Below are 21,878 nucleotides of genomic sequence, written 5' to 3' on the forward strand. Positions count from 1 at the left end.
CACACACACACACACACACACACACACACACACACACACACACACACACACACACACACACACACACACACACACACACACACACACACACACACACACACACACACAATATACATTGAGTTAAAAACTATTTTGAAGTCTCATAAATAGGTATTGAGGGACTCTGAGCATTTTCTTCATGATTTGTTTGGATGCTTAGAAAACAGTTAGTGTGAATGAACTTTTGTTGGTTACCATGGATGTAGTGTCACTATTTACGTGCATCCCAAACAATGAAGGGGTAGAATCTGTTCGACAACTCATGATAGGGAGAGGAGATTTAGACATCAGACAAGTTGAGTTTTTTTATGTCTACTTTTGGAGACAGTGTTAGAGAATAACATTTTTGTTCAATGAGGCTTGTTACAGGCAAAAGAAGGGAGTGGCCATGGGCACTAGCTGTGCCAACAGCTATGCCAATTTGGTCATGATGGCATTTGAAAATTTGCACATTGTCAATCATAATAACATCATGATTTACAGGAGGTTCGTAGACGATTTGTTCTTTCTGTGGAAAGGAACAAAAGAAGCTCTCTAAGTTCCATATGGAACTTAATAATTTGTGGTCATTTCTAACCTTTACCATGGATTGTTCTGAGGAGAACATAAACTTCCTGGATATTACGGTGTATAAGTTTGATCACACATACTTAACTAAGGTGCATCGGAAGCCATGTTCTAGACCAGCCTTCTTACACCAAAGTAGCATGCACAATCCGAGAATTTTTCAAAATATTATTCAAGGACAAGCGATGAGGGTGTCAAGACTCATGCACTGAATCACATTTTGAACATGAGCTTTGGGAACTTAGAAAGGGACTTGTCAACAGGGGGTATTACTACAGGAGAGATTTCTAGGGTATATTCCAATGTAGGGTCACTCAGATCAACCAGGGCCAAGCCTTACTTCTCTAAAAAAGATACTCTAGGATCAGTTTCTAACAACAAGAACGTTGCCTGCCAGGTACAGTTTGTTTTACCCTTTAGTGATAACTCGTCTATAGTACAGCAAGCAATCTTACAGCATTGGAATATCTTAATGGTAGACAAAGTTAAACATATTGTGGGGGACAAACCCACGTTTGTTTATAGTAATATGACAAACCTTAAACAGCTCCTCTGCCACAGTAGAGTACAATCTACTAGTTATAAGAGAAGTGGCTTGGAAGCCACGACAAAATGTGGCAAATGCAGTCAATGTATGTACATTGATGAGTCTCATTATTTCAGGCACTCAGACACGGGTGTATTATGGGAGATTAGGAATAACAGTAATTGTACCACCAGAAATGTAGTTTATGTTGCTCATTGTGTAATATGTTTCTCCTACTACGTAGGAAAGACCAATAGGACACTATGGGAGAGGATTAGGGACCACAACTATTGTTATACTAGAGGGCAGGATTGTAGCACTCTAAACATTCACTTATTGCAGGTCCAGAGCACACGTTTCTGTATCAAGTTCTCCATGTTCAACAAGAGAACGCTCGCCTAGGGGACTTAGTAAATCGCACTGAAGAAGTGGAACTTCAATGGATACTGAGGTTAGCCTCCCATAGGGGTAGTGGCTTAAACGAACATGTCTCCCTAAAACCACATCTTAAAGGGAAGAAACTCAAATGAGGGTATAAGGTTTTTTACTAAGTTTTTTGTACCTTTATTGTACTTTTAAAACATATTTATTGTTTATGTGCCAGTTATTTTATATTGTGTATGGTTTTTAGTAAGCAGTATGTATCTTTAAGACAATACAGTCATTAACTGCAGTCTTATGTCAATTGATATCACTTGATTGCAATTAGTAATGGTATAAGACCAAGCATTTGGTCTCATTGTGTAGGAGTGAGGAAGCAGATATCGTTTCTGTGAAAGCGCTTACTCTTTTGTGTTGTCTTTATGTTGACAAAAAGGCAGGAGTTCGAGCTGGATGTGGCATAGTTAAAGATGTTAAGATTTGCACTGAGTGCGACAAGGGTAGACGGGATTAGGAATACGTATATTAGAGGGTTATTCCCAGGTTGGACGGTTTGGAAACAAAACCAGAGAGATGAGATTGCGTTGGTTTGGACATGTGTTGAGGAGGGATGCTGGGTAATTGGGAAAAGGATGCTAAGGATGCTAAGGATGAAGCTGCCAGGTAACAGGAAAAGAGGAAGACCTAAGTTAAGGTTTATGGATGTGGTGAGAGAGGACATGCAGGTGGTTGGTGTGACAGAGCAAGATGCAGAGGACAGGAAGAAATGGAAACAGATCTGCTCTGGTGACCCCTAATGGGAACAGCCAAAAGAAAAAGATTTGTTGGACCAAAGACTTTCCCCCGGAACTATACAATTTACTTAACATGAACTTTCCTGCGATAGCCACCATTTTTGAACTACCCAAAATCCATAAGGATTTGATTAATCCTCCATTTAGACCAACTGTTTTAGGTCGCAATTAGAAGACTTTTCCACTGGGAATTGTCAACAATAAGTGGCTGAAACCCGTTTAGAACGTAGATCACCTCATTATAGATTCCTGGGATTTTTAGCTAGAAGAAAAAGTGAATTGTGGATTAAGGATGTAATTTTTCTCACAACTGACGTGGTAGATCTATTTTCCTCAATCTCTAAAGAAAAGGTTTTTTTTTTTTTTTTTTTTTATTAAACAGAAGTATGGTAGATCTACTTTTTTTTTATACACTGACCATACATTTATGATTTTATGACCTTGATTTTAAACAATTTTATTTCTTTTGAAGAATATTTAAGCAAATAAAAGGAGTAGCTATGGGAGCACTTGTCCCTATCTATGCTAATTTAGTTTTATTGGAATGGGAGAACAAAGTGGTCTTAGAAAGTGAACACAGAAATGTTATATGCAAGATCCCTCGATAACATTTTTATTTTGTGGGAGGGGTCTGTACATGACTGACTGTTTTTTGAATCTACATTAACAATTCAACAGAAGTTTGTTTATTTGTAGTTTTAATTCAGAAAAGATTAATTTAGACAACTATTTTTAATCCAGGACAGAGTTTCAATTCCCAAATATAAAGAAAGCCTACATTCACCAATTTAGAATATTCTAGTTGCCACCCACTAAGTCAGAAAAAAAACAGCACTGTTAAAGGTAAACTAATTGGGAGGGGGGGGGGGTCAGAATAACTTCCGAATTTGACGATGTGAAGGTTGAATTAAAAATTGTTGCCAACATGTTTTTATCTAGAGGTTACCCCGAATCCTTGGTAGATGAAACAAAGAAATATATTGCCTCAATGGGGTAACAAATATAAACCCCTTTTTTGTCTTTAAAACACCATGAAATTTCTAACAGTTTTTTGAAGGTGATATAAAGGACAAATCGAAGCAAACTGTCAGGACAACAGGTACTTACAAGTGTGGTTTCTGCAAACTGTGCCCACATATCTTGGAAACCAATTCCAAGAACAAAATGAAATCTAACATTTACTAGAGGGAATTGTTCAACTAAAAGGGGTGGTTTATTTAGCCAAGTGTTGTGACTCCATAACGTTTTATGTTGGCAAAACTGATAGAGCCTTAAAAAATAGGATTTAGGAACATCTCAATCAAATAGGAGAAATGTTAACTATGCTTTAAACATCTTTCTACTAGTCCTTATTGATCCACTTTCAAATTTTGACTTTTGGAAGAGGTAAGAGTCAATCTCAGGAGTGACGACAAACTCTTAGTAGCAAGAGGAATAAAACGGCATATTAGACTATATGCCAACCATCCCCATGGCATTGACTATTTGGATTTAGGTCCCAATAGTTATTAAAAGATATACATGTTTTGACATTGTAAAAGAATTCATAGTTTTAGCTTGTACTTTGTTACAAAAAATATTTTTACAGCTTTTAGATTAGTCTTGTCAATTTAAACTTATTGAATTTAACTATAACTGTTTAATTGACATGGTTATACAAGTTTAGTTTGCTGTGACTTTGTTGATTCTGAAGAAGTCTAATAGATGGACAAAAGCATTTAATCCTAACCATTGAAGTTTGTTCATAAGCAAGGTTTTATTTGTTTGGAACTGAAGTGGTTTTATTTGGAACCAAAGACTATTGGTCCACTGCAATTGTGTTCATTTTTTTAGGTTTTTTTTTTTTTTTGTTGCATTCTACCAGCTCTCAGGTTCTGAAGTAATACAAATTTTAGACTACATAAAATCACACATTCTTAAGCTTGATGTTTCTAACAGAGGATTTTGATAAGAGTCGCTAATTGTAACTCACTTGTGTGGTCAACACAAGGATCAAAACTCAAGGTGGAAAGAAACTTGGTGAAACAACCACAAATTACTAATATTCCACACAACACCCAGTCCGGCACATTGGTCACAATGAAGGCAAGGAAGTCATACCAATCTTTTAAGTAAAAATCTTTTAATATACAAAAAAGTAATCTGCATTAAGAGCTTTCAATCCGCACAGGGAACTTCATCAGAATGCTTGTAAAACAAAACTGCCATTAATATAATACCAACAATTAAGTAGTGCAACACACCCATTAGTTGCTGAACTAATTCAATTAACTAAAAGAATTCCAATCAAGTACTTCAACTTGCCCGCCCAAAAACCTTGTGTGAAAGTACAAAATATAAAAATGTATATAAAATATAAAAACTGTACACATTCCACTACACAGTATAACAATATACAAATACAACTCAATATCAATATAACAGTACAACAGTATTGGGATCTGAAATCATCCCTTGCTTTTAAGACTGTTCTCTTAAGAGCAGGTACTATGGAGTAATGTTCATGGTTTATTTCCATCTGGTCTCAATGAGAATCTATGAACAGCCAATGAGCTTTAATCTTGTTTCTATCTTGTAGTATAAAAGGGTAATGAATTTGTGTTTTTTTTTTCCATTGACACTGATGAAGGCTATTTAATTTGTTCAGCCGAAACCTGTTTTGTTACTGCTGTACTCATCTATGCTTTAATAAAGTATCTACATACCACAGTTTGCTGGCCTTTTGTTTTTTGAGACTAAAAGTCTGTAACAACACCAAAATAAATAAGTATTGTAGTAACCTGACAAAGGAAGAGAGAATTGGTTCACGAATTAAGTAGGAACCAAGACGTTAGGATCATGAAACCCGATAAAGGGTGTGAGGTGGTTTTAATGGAAGAATGGTTGTACACAAGTAAAATGTTGGATATTTTACATAGCAATGAAAATATCAGGAAGTATCCAAAAATGAAATTAATCTGGCATACCAAAGTTTACACATGAATCTTGAGGACAATTTACTTCAAGGGGCAACTGTCAAACAATTATTTGATTTCTTGAGGGTGCCTAAACCAGTTATACCGGGTATTTTTGGTATCCCCAAGGTAAGCAAAAATGTTTTAAATCCCCCTTTGAGATCCATTGTTTCTTCTTGTGTCTAAAACACAACCTATAGCTATGTATGTCGACTTTAAATTAAAACCTTTCTATAGGTTATGTGAACATATTCTTACCGATTCATGGGACTTTGTCAAAAATAGTAGCTATTGTATTTGATTCTGACTATACATTTATTACTGTAGATTAAAGGCCCCATGAATGGAATTGATCCATTTATTGATTATACTAATACTACCACCGATTTTTTGATATTTAGTCATACTGGACATACAGAGATGGATTTTTTTTGGATGTTAACATTAAAAAAAAAAAAAAAAAAAAGATATGGTTAATAGGAGTTTTACTTCCACTTTGTATAGAAAAGAACATTTTCTAACTTCTACTTGCATTTTAAAAGCAAACACCCTTCCTTTTAAAAGAAAATTATTATCAAAGGGCAGATAGTAAGGGCAGCCCGCATGACCTCGTTGAAGACTTGGTTAAAGAATTATTTTATATAGGGGAACTCTTTATGGCTAGAGATTATCCCAGGGATTTGGTTATGTCCACTACAAATTACATTCTACATGGGTGGGGTACAAGATATTTATTCCTTTTGGTTAATAGGGAAGGTACTGGCAACAGACAGTTGATTGATAATTGATCAAAATTCTCCTTTTTTCTATATACTCCCAAACTAAAAACATTTTTTTCTGATAATTCTCTATCCTCTACATTTGACTTGACAACAATTTTTCTTTTTTTTTGCAACTCCTTACTATGCTGTGTAAACGCATGTACATTAAATCATTTTTGCTTTTTTATACAAACTATAAAAAGAACAGCTTGTTTTTTCCTATGTGTAGCTATAACATTCCTGCCAATCAACTGCATTTTTGTGGACTATATGCATAAAAAATTTGTTTTTGCTTTTTTCTCTCAGAGCTTTTCTCCTCGGGCTTCTACTGAAAATGGACATGTATCAAGTTAGACTAGCCCGGACAACAACAACAAAATGAATAAATAAAAATCAAGTCAGTCCCTGGTAGTGAGAACCCAGGTTGACAACAATCTTCAGTCAGGCCAACACCGCAAATATCTTATTTTGTAACCAACCATCACAGGGGCACTCAGGAAGTAAAATAAGATTGTTCAGAGATACTGGGCTATAATTTCCAGTATGCCCAATATGGAGATTTTTTTTCAGGAAAATTAAAATTTGGACTGAGAAAGGGGTCCCAACTTGAAAAATTATTTCAAAAGGAATTACTACAGGAAAATAAGTGGTAATAGGGTTGGCACATAAGTCTGGTATGTGCCTTCAATGCCCCTATATAGCCAATATTGAGGAATTAAACCACTGGAGTACTACTGGAACCTTAAAAGCTAGAGATTATTATACTTGTTATACCATAGGGGTGGTAATATTTGGCTTTCTGTACAGCTTGTTTTGCATACTATGTAGGAAAAGCAAAGAAAACAAACTAAGATGTTAGTAAAGGGAAGAAGACTAATGCTCTATACAAGAATTCCCTAGTATGTTCCGAATTCTGTTTTAAGTTTTGGTACAAGTTAAAAAATTCGACAGAGGCGGTGATTGGGAAAATAACAGTATAGCGAGCTTATGTGGCAGTTGAGACTGAAGGCATGCTCCACCCCCCCCCCCCAGGTTTAAATGAACATTACTCCATAGTACCCGTCCTTAAGAGAAGAGTCTTATAAACAAGAGATGATTTCAGATCCCAATATTGTTATACTGTTATATTGGTATTACAGAGTTGTGCTTTTATATTAAGTTATACTATACTATGTAGTAGAATGTATACATTTTTATATTTTATATGCATTTTTATATTTTATACTTTCACACAAGGTTTCTGGGCAGGCAATTGGAAGTACTTCATTAGAATTTTTAGTTAATTGAATTAGTTCAGGAACCAATAGGGTATGTTATACTATTTAATTGTGGACATATTAATGGCAGCTATTTGTTTTACAAGCATTCTGAGGAAGTTCCCTGTGCAGAACGAAAACGCGTGGTGAAGCAAATTGCATCCAACAGCACTTCTGCAGACAGTGACTTAAACACCTGCAGGGTATTGAAGAATCTTTTTTTGTACGAGACACAAAAACAGCAGCTTGTAACAGCCTGGAAAATGGCTGAATATGAGGGCACAGATACCCACACTATTAGAAAAAGAAAGACCCATCTCTGATGCAACTTCAGAAATGCTGTCAGCAACTTCTGAGAGCCCAAATACTCTAGACGCAGAGACTATGAAAGATTTGTAATTACATGAAAGAGGAAGGTCTGGAGGGTATACACCCAAGGTCATGCAGATATGATTATACATTATCCTGCATAGAAACTAAAGGTAAAGGAACATGGACCAAAGTGACTCGAGTTCCCATACGACTAGTCAAGAAACAAAAGTAGTAGCAAACGTTTTGCCTGGGTTGGGGAAGAGCCCTTGGAACATTGGCCTATATTTCCTAAACTTATGCTTCTTTAACTCTCCCCTTTCCAGAAACTGCAAGAGTCAGTAGAAGCCAATTACACCTTGGCACAGACAGGAAAGACACAGTCGGAACAGCAGATTATGCTTCTATTGGTATGGCCCCATTACTAGACAAACCTTTAGGAATGGACATTCATTTCATCGCTCTCAAATTCTGCAATCAGAAGCCTCACAAATACATATTTTATTTAGATACTCCAGTGCAAGACAGACGAAGCATCTCTGTCTGGGGGGGGGGTTAGGCCAGACTGAGCATTTAGTTTTAAATATTTGATAGTTTTAATTATGCTTTTACTGATTGCAAAACAGCCAGCACACACCATAAAAATTAATAAATGCAAAATATTTCTATAGTACTGGGAAAGCAGTTAAATGCAACACGTAAATTAAAGGTAGTCAAAAACACAACAATGAAAATGTTTAGTCTGACCTGAAGTCCGCAGAGATCAATAATAAAATGTCAACAGAAACTAACAGGGGTATGAAATCTATGAACATTCTCACAAAAGTGACAAATGTAGCCAGAGGACATTTCTCTCCTATCATAGCTTATCAATTGACAAGAGGTCTGGAGAGGATCCTACAGTGCAAAGTACTATGGGTAAAGAGGGAGGTGTAGCTCATGGTAAGATTTTGCACAATTGTACTTCCTAGTATCCTTTGCTTCACTGTTGCAGTATTCTTCACTGGACGGCTCCGACCAAGGCTAGCCCAACATCTAGCCACAATACCAAAGCCTTTAGATTTTACAGGTGCTGTTATGTCACACAAATGCTCCCCATATGGGGCACAGGGCATAAAGATGATGCACAGATGCAAATAGTCTGAAGTGAATTGCTCCAGGAGAAGCAAAATACCCACCCCCGGACAATGTAGAACATGTACATTCAGAAGAGAAAAGTTCAGAAGGGAAAGGAAGCGACAGATCCTCAGGCAGAAGGGTACAAAAGACAGGTGCAAGAGCTATAACAAGGGGGGGGGGGTAGGAGGGAGGGACCAAACACTGCAACAGTGAACAGAAAGACATCTACGGTTATGGCAAAATTTTACACAACTGTACCATGTCCTTCCATATCACTGTTGCAGAATTTGTCACAGAAGGGAGAATACAACAGCTAAGATGACAACTGACCGGTGAAGACACAAGAGCACTCTACAAACTCATGCAGACTAGCCCTGGCAAAACCTGCTCTGGCCCTGGAAACATCCAATTTGTAATGCTTAGTAAAAACAGTATGAAGAGTGGACTAAGAAGCAGCTTCAAGAATGGAATTGGTGTCCAAACCCTTGAAAAAGGCACCAGAAGAGGCAACATAATTAGAAGACTGTGCCTTTACAGATGAAGACATACATTTGCCATGAAAGAACTAACTAAAGGAAATGGCCTTGGAAATTTAGGAGGAGACTGAGTTTAGCTGTTTTCAAGCAAAGTCCTAGAATGAAAACAAACAAAAGTTGCTCAGTTGCAAACATTTACTTTACAAAATAATGTCCGTCTGTGCTGTCTATGCAGGACCAAGTTGTGTAGAACCTTCTCACTGGCAGACTGCAGAGAAGGAAATAAAGGGAAGATAAACAGGCGGATTAAGGAACAAACCACCTTGAGCATAAAACAACAAGTATTAGTACAGAGAGACACCCAGTCTCTGTGAAAAATTAAAGGGGGGGGGGATAGGCATAACAGCCTGAAGCGCAGAAAATCTCCTGGCAGAAGTAACCGTACAAAGTTGCAAGGACACTCAACTAGAAGATTCAAAAAGAGCCAGAGTCAATTTTTCAAGGAGGCTCTCTCAGGGGCCTGATATGAAGGAGGCCTATAAGAAATCGTTGACCTCAAACCAACAGGCCAAAGGAGAGTTCAAGGCCAGAAGAGAAGAGATCATTGACAGATTAGCTTTAGCTGAAGAATATGCCAAGCCAGCATGGAGCAGACCACACAAGAGAGAACCAAAGGAAACTCTAGTGAGAACAGATCCTAACAGCAAGACACCAAGCAGAAAATCTTTTCCACTTAGACAAATGTGAATTTCTAGCAGTGGGTTTCTGTTCTCCTACAGAACCCGAAGCAAGTCTGCAGAAAAGATCCCTTTCAGGCACTTATGTCACCTGAAGAGTGGACAGAGGAGGACGGGTGAGATCACTTTGTCTTGTGTGAGAAGATCTGCCCATATTGTGGTGATTGCCACTAGCCAGATGAAAAATGGGAAACCAGTGCTGTCTGGGCCACAAGAGATTTTGGGAGAGCCCTGCTTAATCTTGTGCAGAACTCTTGGCAATAGAGGAATGGGAGGAAGGGCATACAGAAACATTATCTTCCAAGAAGAGACATGGCATCCACTTTACAAGTCAGGGGACTTGATACTCTCAAATAGAATAGAGGAAGTGGTTTATTCAGAGGGTAGGCAAAAATCTACTGAAGGAATACTGCACCGATGGACTATGTTGAGAAATATCTGTGAAACATCCATTTGTGAGCCTGTCTTCCAGACCTGCTCAGGGAGTCTGCCACTAGAGTGCTCTGAAGGTATGTAAAGTGCTGAAACAGTCACATGATAATGGATAGCCAGATCCCAGGCCTGAAGAGCCAGACCGCAAAGATCTTGTATCCTTCCCAACTTGTTTATGTACATCATGGTGGTAATGGTTAGTTAAGATTTTTAGGGAGCTGGGGAGGAAAAGGAACAGGCCTGTAGAGCCAGAAGCACAGACATCTCTTATTTTGGCACGGTCTGACCTCTGATGAGGAAGCCCTAGACCCTGAACTTTCAGAGGACCACAAGAAGCACCTCACCCAAGTGAGGCATCAGTGAACAGTTCTTCGGAAGGAAATGCAGCATAAAATGGCAGTCCCAGATTGTGAGAAGTTTTTGTCGAATCTACAACCAGAGCTTGAGTTCAAGACAAGGAAGCAATGAACAGGGAACTCCAGGAGGTGGCAATAAAGCCTCACCGATCACAGTTACCACTGAAGCTCCCTCATATACAGTCTTTCAAAGGAAGCATGGGAATGGTTGAGGCCATAAACATCAGAATCCTGAGAAATTCTCTGGTTGTGATAGAAGACAGAGGAAGAATAGGCTGGAAGAAGGCTGTCAGACGAAACATGGGAACAGTCAGAATCCTGCAAGAGAAAAATATGATCTTGGGAGGATCCAAGCACAGACTTCTTGAGATTTGAGGGTGAATCCCAGACTTTGTAAAAGAAGTGGTAAAGTGTAGATCTTGCAGAAGACTGCTGGAAAGAGCAGCCTGAATAAGTAGGTCAACTAAATAAGGGAATATCTGTATTTCCGGAAGTCTGTTAAAGGCAATGACGGGAGCGAGGCATTTGCTTAACACCCTTGGGGCAGTAGAAAGGCTAAAGTGCAAAGCAGAGAACTGAAAGTGATAGGAAGAAACAAAATGTAAAAATCTTCTGAACAGAGGGTGAACAGGGATATGGAGATGTGCATCGTTGATGCTGCGGAAGACCAAGCAAGCCTGGGGAAGAACAGGAAACCATCTGAAGAGAGAACATCCTAAAGGGAGGGACTGGGGGGGGGGGGAAGTGTTGAAAAAAGAGAAAGGTCCAGAACTGATATCCCTCATTCAGAGGAATCAAAAAGATCCTGGAGTAAAACCCCCTTCCCGCATGGCTGGATGGAATAGGTTAAATGGTGCTCTGACCTAGAAGAGACATCAGAACCTCAGAGAAAATGGAGTGCTGGTTTTTTTGTAAGCTGTGGAATGCACGAAGGGGGGGGGGGGGAGATTTCCATACATCATACCCCTAACAAATCACACACTGCACCAGAGAGTCTGAGGTGATCTGTTGCCAATTTAGGACAGACAAAGGCAGGGAAACAAGTGGACCCAGCCAAGGGGAAGAGATGGCAAAATGTCAAACAGAAACAGGGTTACCCAGAAAGGAAAGCTTCTGAGATGCAGGAGTCTGAGTGGGCTTAGCAGAAGAAAATGCCTAAACACCATCTTACTTTTGGAATGTTGACAATCTGCTTAAAGGCAGATTTAGAAAGGTAATTACTCTGAAAGGAGTACAAGGGAGACAAAAATATGCTTGAGTTCCTGCATGGCATTACCCTTATCCTGGCGGGACTTGAACAGGTCAGCAGGAGCAGTCCCAAAAAGACTTATTAACCAGAGGAGCATCTAAAAGTTTGACTTTAATATCATCAGACAAGGTCTGAAGTTGAAACAAAGAATAAATTCCCCAAAGAACCAAAAACAGCAGCCCTAGAAGAGGCATCGGCAGCATCATTACTGCATTTTATGGAGAGATGAGAAACCTGGGAAGTAGACCCAAGCAGGAAAAGAGCAGAAGCTTTCCATTCTGAATCAGACCGATGAGATACAAGCTTAGCTACCCGAGAAAGAACAGCTAAGACATACCTGCTCATGTGGGTTTGGTAATCAATAGCCTGAAATGACAATATGGCAGCAGTATAACCTATCAGGTTTCTTAGGGGTCAGGGGCTGAGAGTTAGAGACAGCAGAGAAGATGTAGACAAGTGCAGCCAATGCAGGAAGAACAGCAGATGGCTGGAAGACTCATCTGCAGAAGCTTGTGGAATCACTTTTGGATGTCAGAGACTTCAGAGCAATCCCACTGCAATAGTATCCCCACAGGATAAATTCTTCCAAGGGGTAATCTGGGCTCAAAGAATCCTCTTCCTCTGAGCCATAGTTAGTGGAGAAGGAAGACAAGGAGTACGAAAGGGATTCCTCCCAAAAATCTAGGTCCTCATCTGAAGAATCCAGACCCCTTGTCCTCTTAATGGGCATGAAGACCAGGGAGGAGCAGGAACAGTTACTCCTTGAGCAGGCTTCAAGGCCATCAAGGCATTAAAACAAGCTTGGAGTAAAATCCTGCCATTCACGCTAGGGATCTTTAGCAATACGTGTAATATGCTTTGGCTTTTGTTTTTTCATTGAGCAGAACATCCACCCTTACAATCCTAGTGGCTTAGCCCCTTGGCATGTTTCAATGATCGTAGCAGGAATCTCTTCCTAGACGACGATGTGAGGAATCCACTTTGGCCCCTTGGAAATAATTATCCATGGTTCACCCTCATCAGCAGCTGCAGACGTTTGAAAAGCCTGAAAGTGTGAGAACTCTGATCCATGCCAGCCTCAGACGGGGTCATGACAGAGGAATCCAACTAAAGGACCAGATGTTCAACAAGGTTTCCCTAGCTTCTAGAAAGATGTCCGATGGAAGCTTGATAGCAATTGGATCAGGCCTTGACTTTATGGCCTTCATCTTGGAAGACTGCTGTCCCTTGGGATGGGAGGATTCCACCACAGTACCCTGAAGCAACAATTTAAGATGCTGGTTCTTCAGGCGTATGAACAGGGAAGATGAGACTACAGAGGGTCATAAAGTAGTGCACAGTTGTGGAAAGCACCTAGGCAAAAAAAAGACACTGGTCATAACAGTCCTTACAGGGAATCTGCCCCCTTTAATGACATTTTCCCTATACGAACACCATCAACAATACAGAAAAAAAAAAAAAAAAAAAAAAAAAGAGCAGAAACCCCAACAGGGCACTTATCTGAAGACTGCTTCCTAACTAGCACAGCAGATGAGGGTTTAGAATATTTGATAATGGCATTTGGACTGGTAGCAAAAAAGTATTTGCGTCCGTATGTCACCTTTACTACTTATGTGGAAAGCATACATCTGACATATGGCACCTATAAAAATTTAAGAGCTTTGGTACACTGGACAGACCGAGCCATCACTGGCAAGAGATCTCTTCATTGAAGAATATTGCAACAGTGACATGGACAGACATTCCTCAGATACCATGCAGACTGGAAACCCACAGTTTCAGTCTTTCCAGTTAAAGGCGGACTCCCCATCACATGCAAATTTTACTCTGGCTCAGTCCTGGATTACCTAAATTTGAGGCTCAGGGTGGAGTGGGGACATAAGAAGCCCAATTTCTATAGTATTCAGAAAGTATCTGTAAGCCCACTGTGAATAAAAACCTTTGGCAAAACTGAGTGATGCCAATTTATTGGTTTGGCAAGCACCTATTGTTGGGGTGCCCTAGGAACTCATCACTTAGCAGACGCTTGTTCTTTCTCCACTCGTGAAGAGTGGATACTGTCTAGCTGAAGTAGTCTGTTAGTATATTCTAGGTTGACAGAAAATAGTGGGCCTGAGGAAAATCCCCTGCTTGAATGCCAAAACATCAGGCCTTCGTAGAATGCCCACATAACCGGTAAGAGTGGACATGCCTTTTTTTTTTTTTTTTTTTTTTTTTTTTTATGTACAATATGAATGTGGTGCTGTCTTAGGATCAGAAATGTGGATATCTACAGACCATCATCCTGAAGACCTGTAGCATATAAATCATGGCCAACACCTCACTAAAAGTTAGCAATTCTAGCAGTTAATGCAGAGGATTAAGGATATAAGTGGTTAAAAAAAAAAAAAAAACTAGTCTCCTGTGGTCAGTGGTTTGATTCCCTCTGCATCCCCTGACCTACTTGTGCATCTCTGAGAAAGCTGTTTAACTAGACAGTACACTCCAAGGGTGAATCTGGAAATAATCAGTGTGGATTAATGCTCTACCTCAGTTAAATACATATACATTTATTTATTTTCAGTTTGATGACCGGGGAGGTTAACTGGGCTCAAGGAGCCCATTTTCAGTGGAGGCACGGGGAGAAAAGCTCCACAAAACATACCAAACATAGTAACAATTAAACAGTTAGTAAAAATTATGTAGTAAAGCATAAGCAGAGTAGAATATCAACATAGTATGGTATACAGTGCATATTTACATGTAAATACAATTAGAGGTCGATAGTAGAGAGTCACCATTATACTGAGGTTTTAAATCTTCTGAGAATGCTACGAAGAAACATTTGTAAGAAAACAGTAAATATGACTGAACTCCTATTGGGTAAGGTGGAAGGTAGTTTATGTATATGCATGTGTTAGGCAGGATTAGGTAATTAATAAACAAATACCATTTATTTCAGGTCTCATTGCAGGAGTCCTAAACCCTTTGGGTCTCAGAATGCACTCTCCAAGCCTGATCAGACATATCCATTGCTAAAGCTTGCTCCAGCTTTGCTTCTACAAACAGATCATTGCGATTGCCTCTAACTGAAAGGCCCAACAATAGGCACTTTGACAAAAATAAGGTGGGTGAAATCCCTCTGAAAACATGCAACATCCCAGACAGTTCAGCACCCAAAAAGCAAAGGTCACTAATGCATAAACCAGCTTACCAAACGTGTCCAACACCCTGGCCTCCCTGTTTGGCAAACTTCTCCTTGGTGGCTACTGCTACCACTATAGATTGGAGCAGTGGTTCTTTCTTTACAAAAGGGCCAGTCTTTTGGGGGCTTTGTTGGGGTTCCAGGGAACAAAATCAACAAAGTCCAGTTCCTTCCATGCCCACCCTTGAAATCAGGTCAACCAGTTAGTAAGCAGGAGGTATAACCTAAGAGGTAGACAGGCCAACTTCAAAGATCTCAATGAATATTGAGGAATCCTAGGAGGGGGTGTCGGTGAACCACTTCCCTTCATCAAAATCAGTACCTTCTGTGAGTGCTGGGGTGGGTCCATGTCTCCTCCTGCACGAGTGCCCTCAATGACCCTTTCCAGTGGGATGCTCTGGAGCAGACTGGAGGTCCACAATGTGAACTGCCTCAAGATCCTGAGGGTGCAGACTGTCCCAATGTGAGAAAGTGAGGGGACAGAACCCAAACAGCTCTGTGGGGGCAAGGGAAGATAAAATGCGGGAAAGGGAAGCCACTTCCTTAGACAGAGGCAGCACTCTCTTAAGGCAGACGCATACAGGATCCTTGTATCCTACAGGTGTGGCATCACAGCCTAAACAAAGTCAGGCTTTGAGAAACTATACGCCTCAGGTCTGAAACAGACACCAGTGGCGAGATGTCTAGGGCTGAAACATCGAGATGAAGGGCCACCTGACAATTTTGTAGTCTATTCTGACCCCATGACACCACTCTGAGTAGATTGGGTCAGGCAAATGGTCAGCATTGCCAAAGTCCAGTACTTGGGATCAAACATGGGCAAACCCCAAGATTCGCTCAGATCCAGGCTCCCTGAATTTGAAGGTCTGATCAGAGATGTAATAATGATCAGAGGAGAAAAAGCAAGACCAGAGTCTCCAACAAGGGTTGGATCAAGGAGAGCCCACAACTGGATTTAAACCCTCAGGAACTTCACCATTCTGTCCACATTGGCATCGGAAAGGCTCCTGGAGGCCCACAGTGATCTTTGGGATGATGCCATAGAAAGGCAGACTTGATACTCTGAAAATACCTTTCCAGCAGAAAAGGTGACCCGAGCCTAGGACTTGTTCTGGAGAAAACCAGAGTCCTGGGAACAGTGAAGTAGAGGAACTAAACCTGACAGGCCCTGGACTCGAGGCTGGATCTGAAGGTCTAGAAACGTTCAGTGCCAAACTGAATGCACTCTAATGTTCCAAAAAATGTTTCTTCGAGCCCTTCAAGTCTTTCCTTGTTCTCATCTTTTCTCTTCTCCTCATTTTTAAATCAGAGGATTTTCTTCAACAGGACAAGGAAGACAAAAGTGGGTATTCTCCCACTATGGCAGAGAAAAAGTTTGTTACTACTTTCCATTACATCCCTGGCTCCAAGTGCAGCACATTCTTCATCCAAATGGTATGCCCTTAAACAAAACACACATTTTGTTTGGGCATCCTGGTTGGGGATGTCAAGAAGATGTGCATTTTTTGAAACTGGAAAATTTCTCCTCCATAATGAAGAAAACATTAGCCAGCAGATATAGAAGACTCTGATGTCCTCCCACCAATGAGAGGAATAAAAAAAGCCTTGTTGAGGTTTCATGTATTTAGATAGCAAAGTATTCTTGTAATCCTTTGTACTCCGTTGCATATTAAAGAAAAGGGACAAAACTCTAAATTAGCTACAAATGACTATTAACTGCACCTTAAACAACCAGTAGCAGTTGAAACCCACAACAAACAGCAGAAAAATAGGAGGCTAACTACTTCCCCCCCTAAAAAAATAAACAGTAAAAATGGACAGAAGAGAAACTACTCCAAGTAACGCTAAGACAGAAAAAGTTTTACATGTTTTGTAGAAGAGTATTGAAGAATAAAATTGAGAGGATCTAATAAAGGGAAAAAAAAAAACTGTTCCAAAGGGACCATAAAACAAAAGGAAAATTTTCACTCATCTGATACCAATCAACTAAGCCTAGACATCTGCATCCAAAGCGACATACAGGCAAATGAGATCCAAGACAAGTTAGCATAAGTAAGGGATTATGGGTAAGAAGAGGAGCCTGATCCTTAGAGCCAAAGTATGAGGACAGCCAAAGTTAGATCAGATAATGTATCAAAATTCCCATTCATTGAGGATAGGCAGAAGACCGTTTTGCTATGGCCACCTTCCTAGAAGAAATGTGTCACTGCATGCAGTGTCCTCCTTGGATTACAGTGTAAGGTGCAACTAACCAGGGGACCAGTGGTTAGTAACTGCACTGGATGCAACACCTAGGTGATCCCACAGTGTCACCTGCGTGATGAGCAACAGCTTCCTCCCTCTCAAAGAATGGAGAAGCAGTGTCTACTTTTTCTTATCCTCCACACTAGACTCCTAGAGGCATCAGAGCTGCTAATCAAACTCTGGTTGCTTGTGCCATATTAATGGGCTTCTACATCATGGAGGTGGCTGATGGTGCTTTCACTTTTATAATTAAGGAACACTGCTCTCTTTTGCTACATTATAATATGCAAGATACAAGCAATGGGGCAGAGTTTGAGGAAGGGCCATCTTTTAACCCAGATGCCAGTAATTGCAGTTACACTGTGGCAGACAAATATTTCAATTCTGGATCCGTTTGCGGTCTTTCCAATAATGCTGCATGTTCAATGATAAATCTGCATGATTCTGTAAACTATGCACAAAAACATTTTTACTCTACCAGATTACAAAACAAAAGCTCAAATGTTAAGATTGTCAATTTGTAACAAAAGTTTTGTTACAAGTAGACTATGCTCCACTATGAAGGCAACAGCTATCACTAACACACTTCTGTGCTTGCTCCATGTTATTTTCAATGTACTCATGCTGCTGCAAAATTCATAAAACCTATTACAATGAGAAAAATAAATGGTTACAGAAGAAGAGCCAAAGAGTATCAGTTTACACATACTGTGCCAATCAGGGCCAGTCAAATTGCTCTGAAGTGTAGCTTGGTGTGGAAAAATACCATCCCCAATCTATAGCAGATGGCAGAAGGTCAAGAACATTCGTGTGGAAAACACTCGCTTTTTAAAATGTTATCTTGAAAAACACCCTACGAAAGCAGAACTGTAAAGATTGCACCTCCCGAAGTCCACACAATTAAAACACAGAGGACCAGTGCTAATTAAGGTTAATTAGAACACTAAACTGTAAAGCAAGTAGGCAACTGCCAATTGGTTAAATTACTATCATGACAAAATAAACTAAGCAATATTTAAACTGATAATTTATAACTTTTACAATTCTTTAGATGTTTTAAAGAATCCTAATTAGCAACTGTCAACTCAGTGCAATTACATTTTGTCAACACCTGTTTATGCTTCTGCATTCACAGGGTGGTAAATTTAAACAAAATGCTTTTCAATAAAATAGCATTTGCAGCAAAAAGACACATGGATAACTTAAAGCAAAGTTACAAAAAAACTGCACAGACAATTTATAAGCCTGAATAGATGGCATCTTGCTGAACTGAGTAATGCAGACAATGTAGAAGACGCTATCACTAAAGCTCATACATAAATAACCAAAGTGTGCTTTAAGACGCAAGTGTCCTAAGACCAATATACAAACAAGCCGAAAATAAACCCTGAAAATCTGAGTGCTGATATGGATGCAGATAATTGTCCCATCTTCCATTCATACCAAGCTCTGACTCTTGACCTTCACAGTACCACTCTGCTGGCAATTTTATTTACAGTTAGCTCAGAGAATTAAGGCTACATGAGCCACTTAATGTAGTCTAGGCTTGGATGCTCTCTGCCTCCATTTATGTACTGTGAGGATCATTTCAGTCCATGCTGTATTGGGTTCACCACTTCTTTTGTTCTCCTTCCTACAAAACCTCAAAGGCTCAGCTCAACACACTTTTTTGCTAGTCTGAAATGGGCCATCTACAAGGCCATATGCTGTACTGCAAGAAAAGCCTTACTATACAGAACTTTTCGAAAACATGTTCCAAATAGCAGTACACGGCTATCTCCATCACTACATGCTTGGATTTCTAACTTGAAAAATATAACTTACCTGGCTGAGCAAGACTTTGACACAGACAAAAGGCACAGATACATAAACGTAACAAAAATCCTGACCCCATCTGGAGGAAAAAAAAAAAAAAAAAGAAAACAGAAAATGAGGTTAAATGCTATGGTGTATTAGAATATTTTCATTATAACATGCATTACAAAAACACAACCAGTCTGAAGATAATTTGTACAGGGGAGCATTTAGTAAATGTTAACAGCAATACACACAGATAATGAAAAGAAAAATTCAGTGATTAATAGTGCCGTGAGATCCTGAAATATTTTACTGAGTGATTATATTGCAAATCAATTTGGTGAAGCTGCACTCGCCCAATTACACAAGTGAGATTTTTTTTTTTAAATAACTGACCTAAATTTATCATACAGTTCTTAACACCATACATTTGAAAATTCAGGTTTTGTATATAGCTAAATATGCTCTGTGGCTGTATTCACAAATGAAAATGAAAACTGGTGATTTTCAAACGTTCTGACCCAAGACTTTTGCCACACTTATTATAGTACAATATTTTCTGCATTTGCTATACAATACATAAGGTTACAAAAAAAACTCTACCTTTTTATGAAGTAAAAAGCCATCACCTAAAATAATATTCAGTGGCTCTGCTGGACAGAGGCACAATGAACTAATCTAAGGGGGCGGCGAAAGCAAACACATTCTGGATAGGTTTATAAAATGCCTTCGGGCAGATAAGCCTAGTACCTACCTATGAACCTATATAGCTGGCTTGTATCAGTACATATTAACAACATCAGAAGATACAACAGCACAAAAAAACAGGTTCTTAAAACATTATTGCCAGAGTTACATATGTATGCATCTCCCCATAATAGCATATCTGGGAATGAATCCTTTCTGATGGATGAAATGTTCAGATTCATATGCATGTCCTTACTACCAACACATGCCACAGCATCATGCAAAAGGCCAAGAGAGACATCTCAGTCCTTTCCATCACCAGTTTACCCCACCTTACTCAATGTGCACAACTATAAACAACCTGTACTATAGGAAGTAAACAATGCATTTACCCTACATACAGGAAACAAGACACTACCTGACAGAGGGCGATTCAAGTGTGTTGGAACTGCAGGATGACTCACTTAGCTTGTTAAATCGGATAAAGGAAGCCCTTTTCAGTGGGTTTTCTAATGGGGAAAAATACACTGCAACACAAGAATCCACAGCCGGAGAAGGATCAATAGCAGAAGCTCAAACTGATAAATCAAAAATCCATGAAGTGCCAACAGACTGTGGCAGCCACAGATTAAACAATGGTGCTAACAATCACTTGAATGGGGTACAAATGGACAAAATGGGGACATTATAGAAGCAAGCAGTGGAAGCACGGACACGATCTCTTCTGAGGGGCAGTTTGATACCTGAAGGAGAAAGGCAGTGCAGTTTGCAAGCCAGTTGGAAAGTGTTTGGGCAACAACGGCACCCCAGCCCTCCGGAGCAAAAGAACAGTTTCTCTTTCTTGCACTCATGCATTTTTTTTTTCAGTTAAAACCCAAGCTGATGGTGTACTTGAATATGGGTTCCCTCCTTCCTGGGATAGGCTTCCAAAAAAACTGATTATGTTCCTGGAATCAAAAAGAAGAAAAATTCTGGTTAAAGGACATTTTTGGTACCACTTTCATGAGGAAATGAGTTAACATTAAGAGACACCAGATCATACCGAAAGGCCAAATATGGTTCTCTAATAAAGCCTTAAAGATCCAACAGTCTGATGAGCAGCCACCAAGAAAGGTGATCTTCAAAGAAATCATTTTTTTTGGCTGTCAAAACTGCAGGAATAAAAGTAGAGAATAAGCAAGCTTGTTAATGAAATTTAAATCCTAAAAAAGGCAGAGGATCTTTAAAAGTGAGCAGAAATGCAGAAGTAAGTTCTGGCGAGGGATATCAGAACTGCCCTCCACAAGGTCAACATGGGCAGAAATGCCACATACACAACCAAACAGTGAATGCATGACAAATGAGACCTAAATTGATGGTATACAAGAGAAGTCACAACTGTAGGCTAACAGACTGAAATGGCAAAGAATACCACTACTCCTAGGCAAAGGAGTTCTTCCATTTAGGAATTCCACTTCCCATCTCACTTCCTCCAACAGCTTCACTTACCACAAAATGCCTACTAGACAGTAAAGGAGAGAAGGATCCAAAATGGGAGACATGCCTTAAGATGGAGCAAAATATCTCTCCACCTTGAACAGGAGGAGGTGGGAAATGGCTTTGATTATATCTACCAGGATTATTTTTCTATACTGCCTGAAAACATGACAGAAAGGGACTGGATCCTTAACAGGGCACTGAAAATTTTGCTGTAAGAAAAGAATGGAGCTGCATTTCAGACAACTTGTCAGCATGCTTTCCACTTGCTGGATGTGAACTGCAGGGAGGGTGATGATTCAGTCTATGCCCCCCCTATCATACCAGTACTGGGAGGAAGTACATGATGCTCCATTTATTTGGGTATCACATGGCTGTATGCTGGTCAGAAAGTATCATTTGGGCTCTGACTTCACTTTTTACAGCCTTATGGGAGAGTAGCACTGCCAATAAATCCAGCTAGTTTATGGTGGAGCTCATTCTCTCAGGGGGGGGTCCACATCTGGGCTGGTGGAGTGGGGAGACTTCCTCAGA

The 21,878-nt window shown here is 39.7% G+C and overlaps 1 protein-coding gene across 1 annotated transcript in view; it reads right to left on the minus strand.

The window, feature by feature from the left end:
- Nucleotides 1–21,878, minus strand: part of ITGB1 (integrin subunit beta 1) — an 823,672-nt gene that overhangs the window by 749,154 nt on the left and 52,640 nt on the right. The window contains exon 2 of the mRNA XM_044066189.1: nucleotides 19,209–19,278. Coding sequence (XP_043922124.1) covers nucleotides 19,209–19,278 — 70 coding nt within the window. The remainder of the gene's footprint in view (nucleotides 1–19,208; nucleotides 19,279–21,878) is intronic.

Source organism: Protopterus annectens, chromosome 3.part1 (genome assembly GCF_019279795.1).
Source record: "Protopterus annectens isolate FY-2018-M chromosome 3.part1, PAN1.0, whole genome shotgun sequence".
Taxonomy (NCBI): domain Eukaryota; kingdom Metazoa; phylum Chordata; order Ceratodontiformes; family Protopteridae; genus Protopterus; species Protopterus annectens.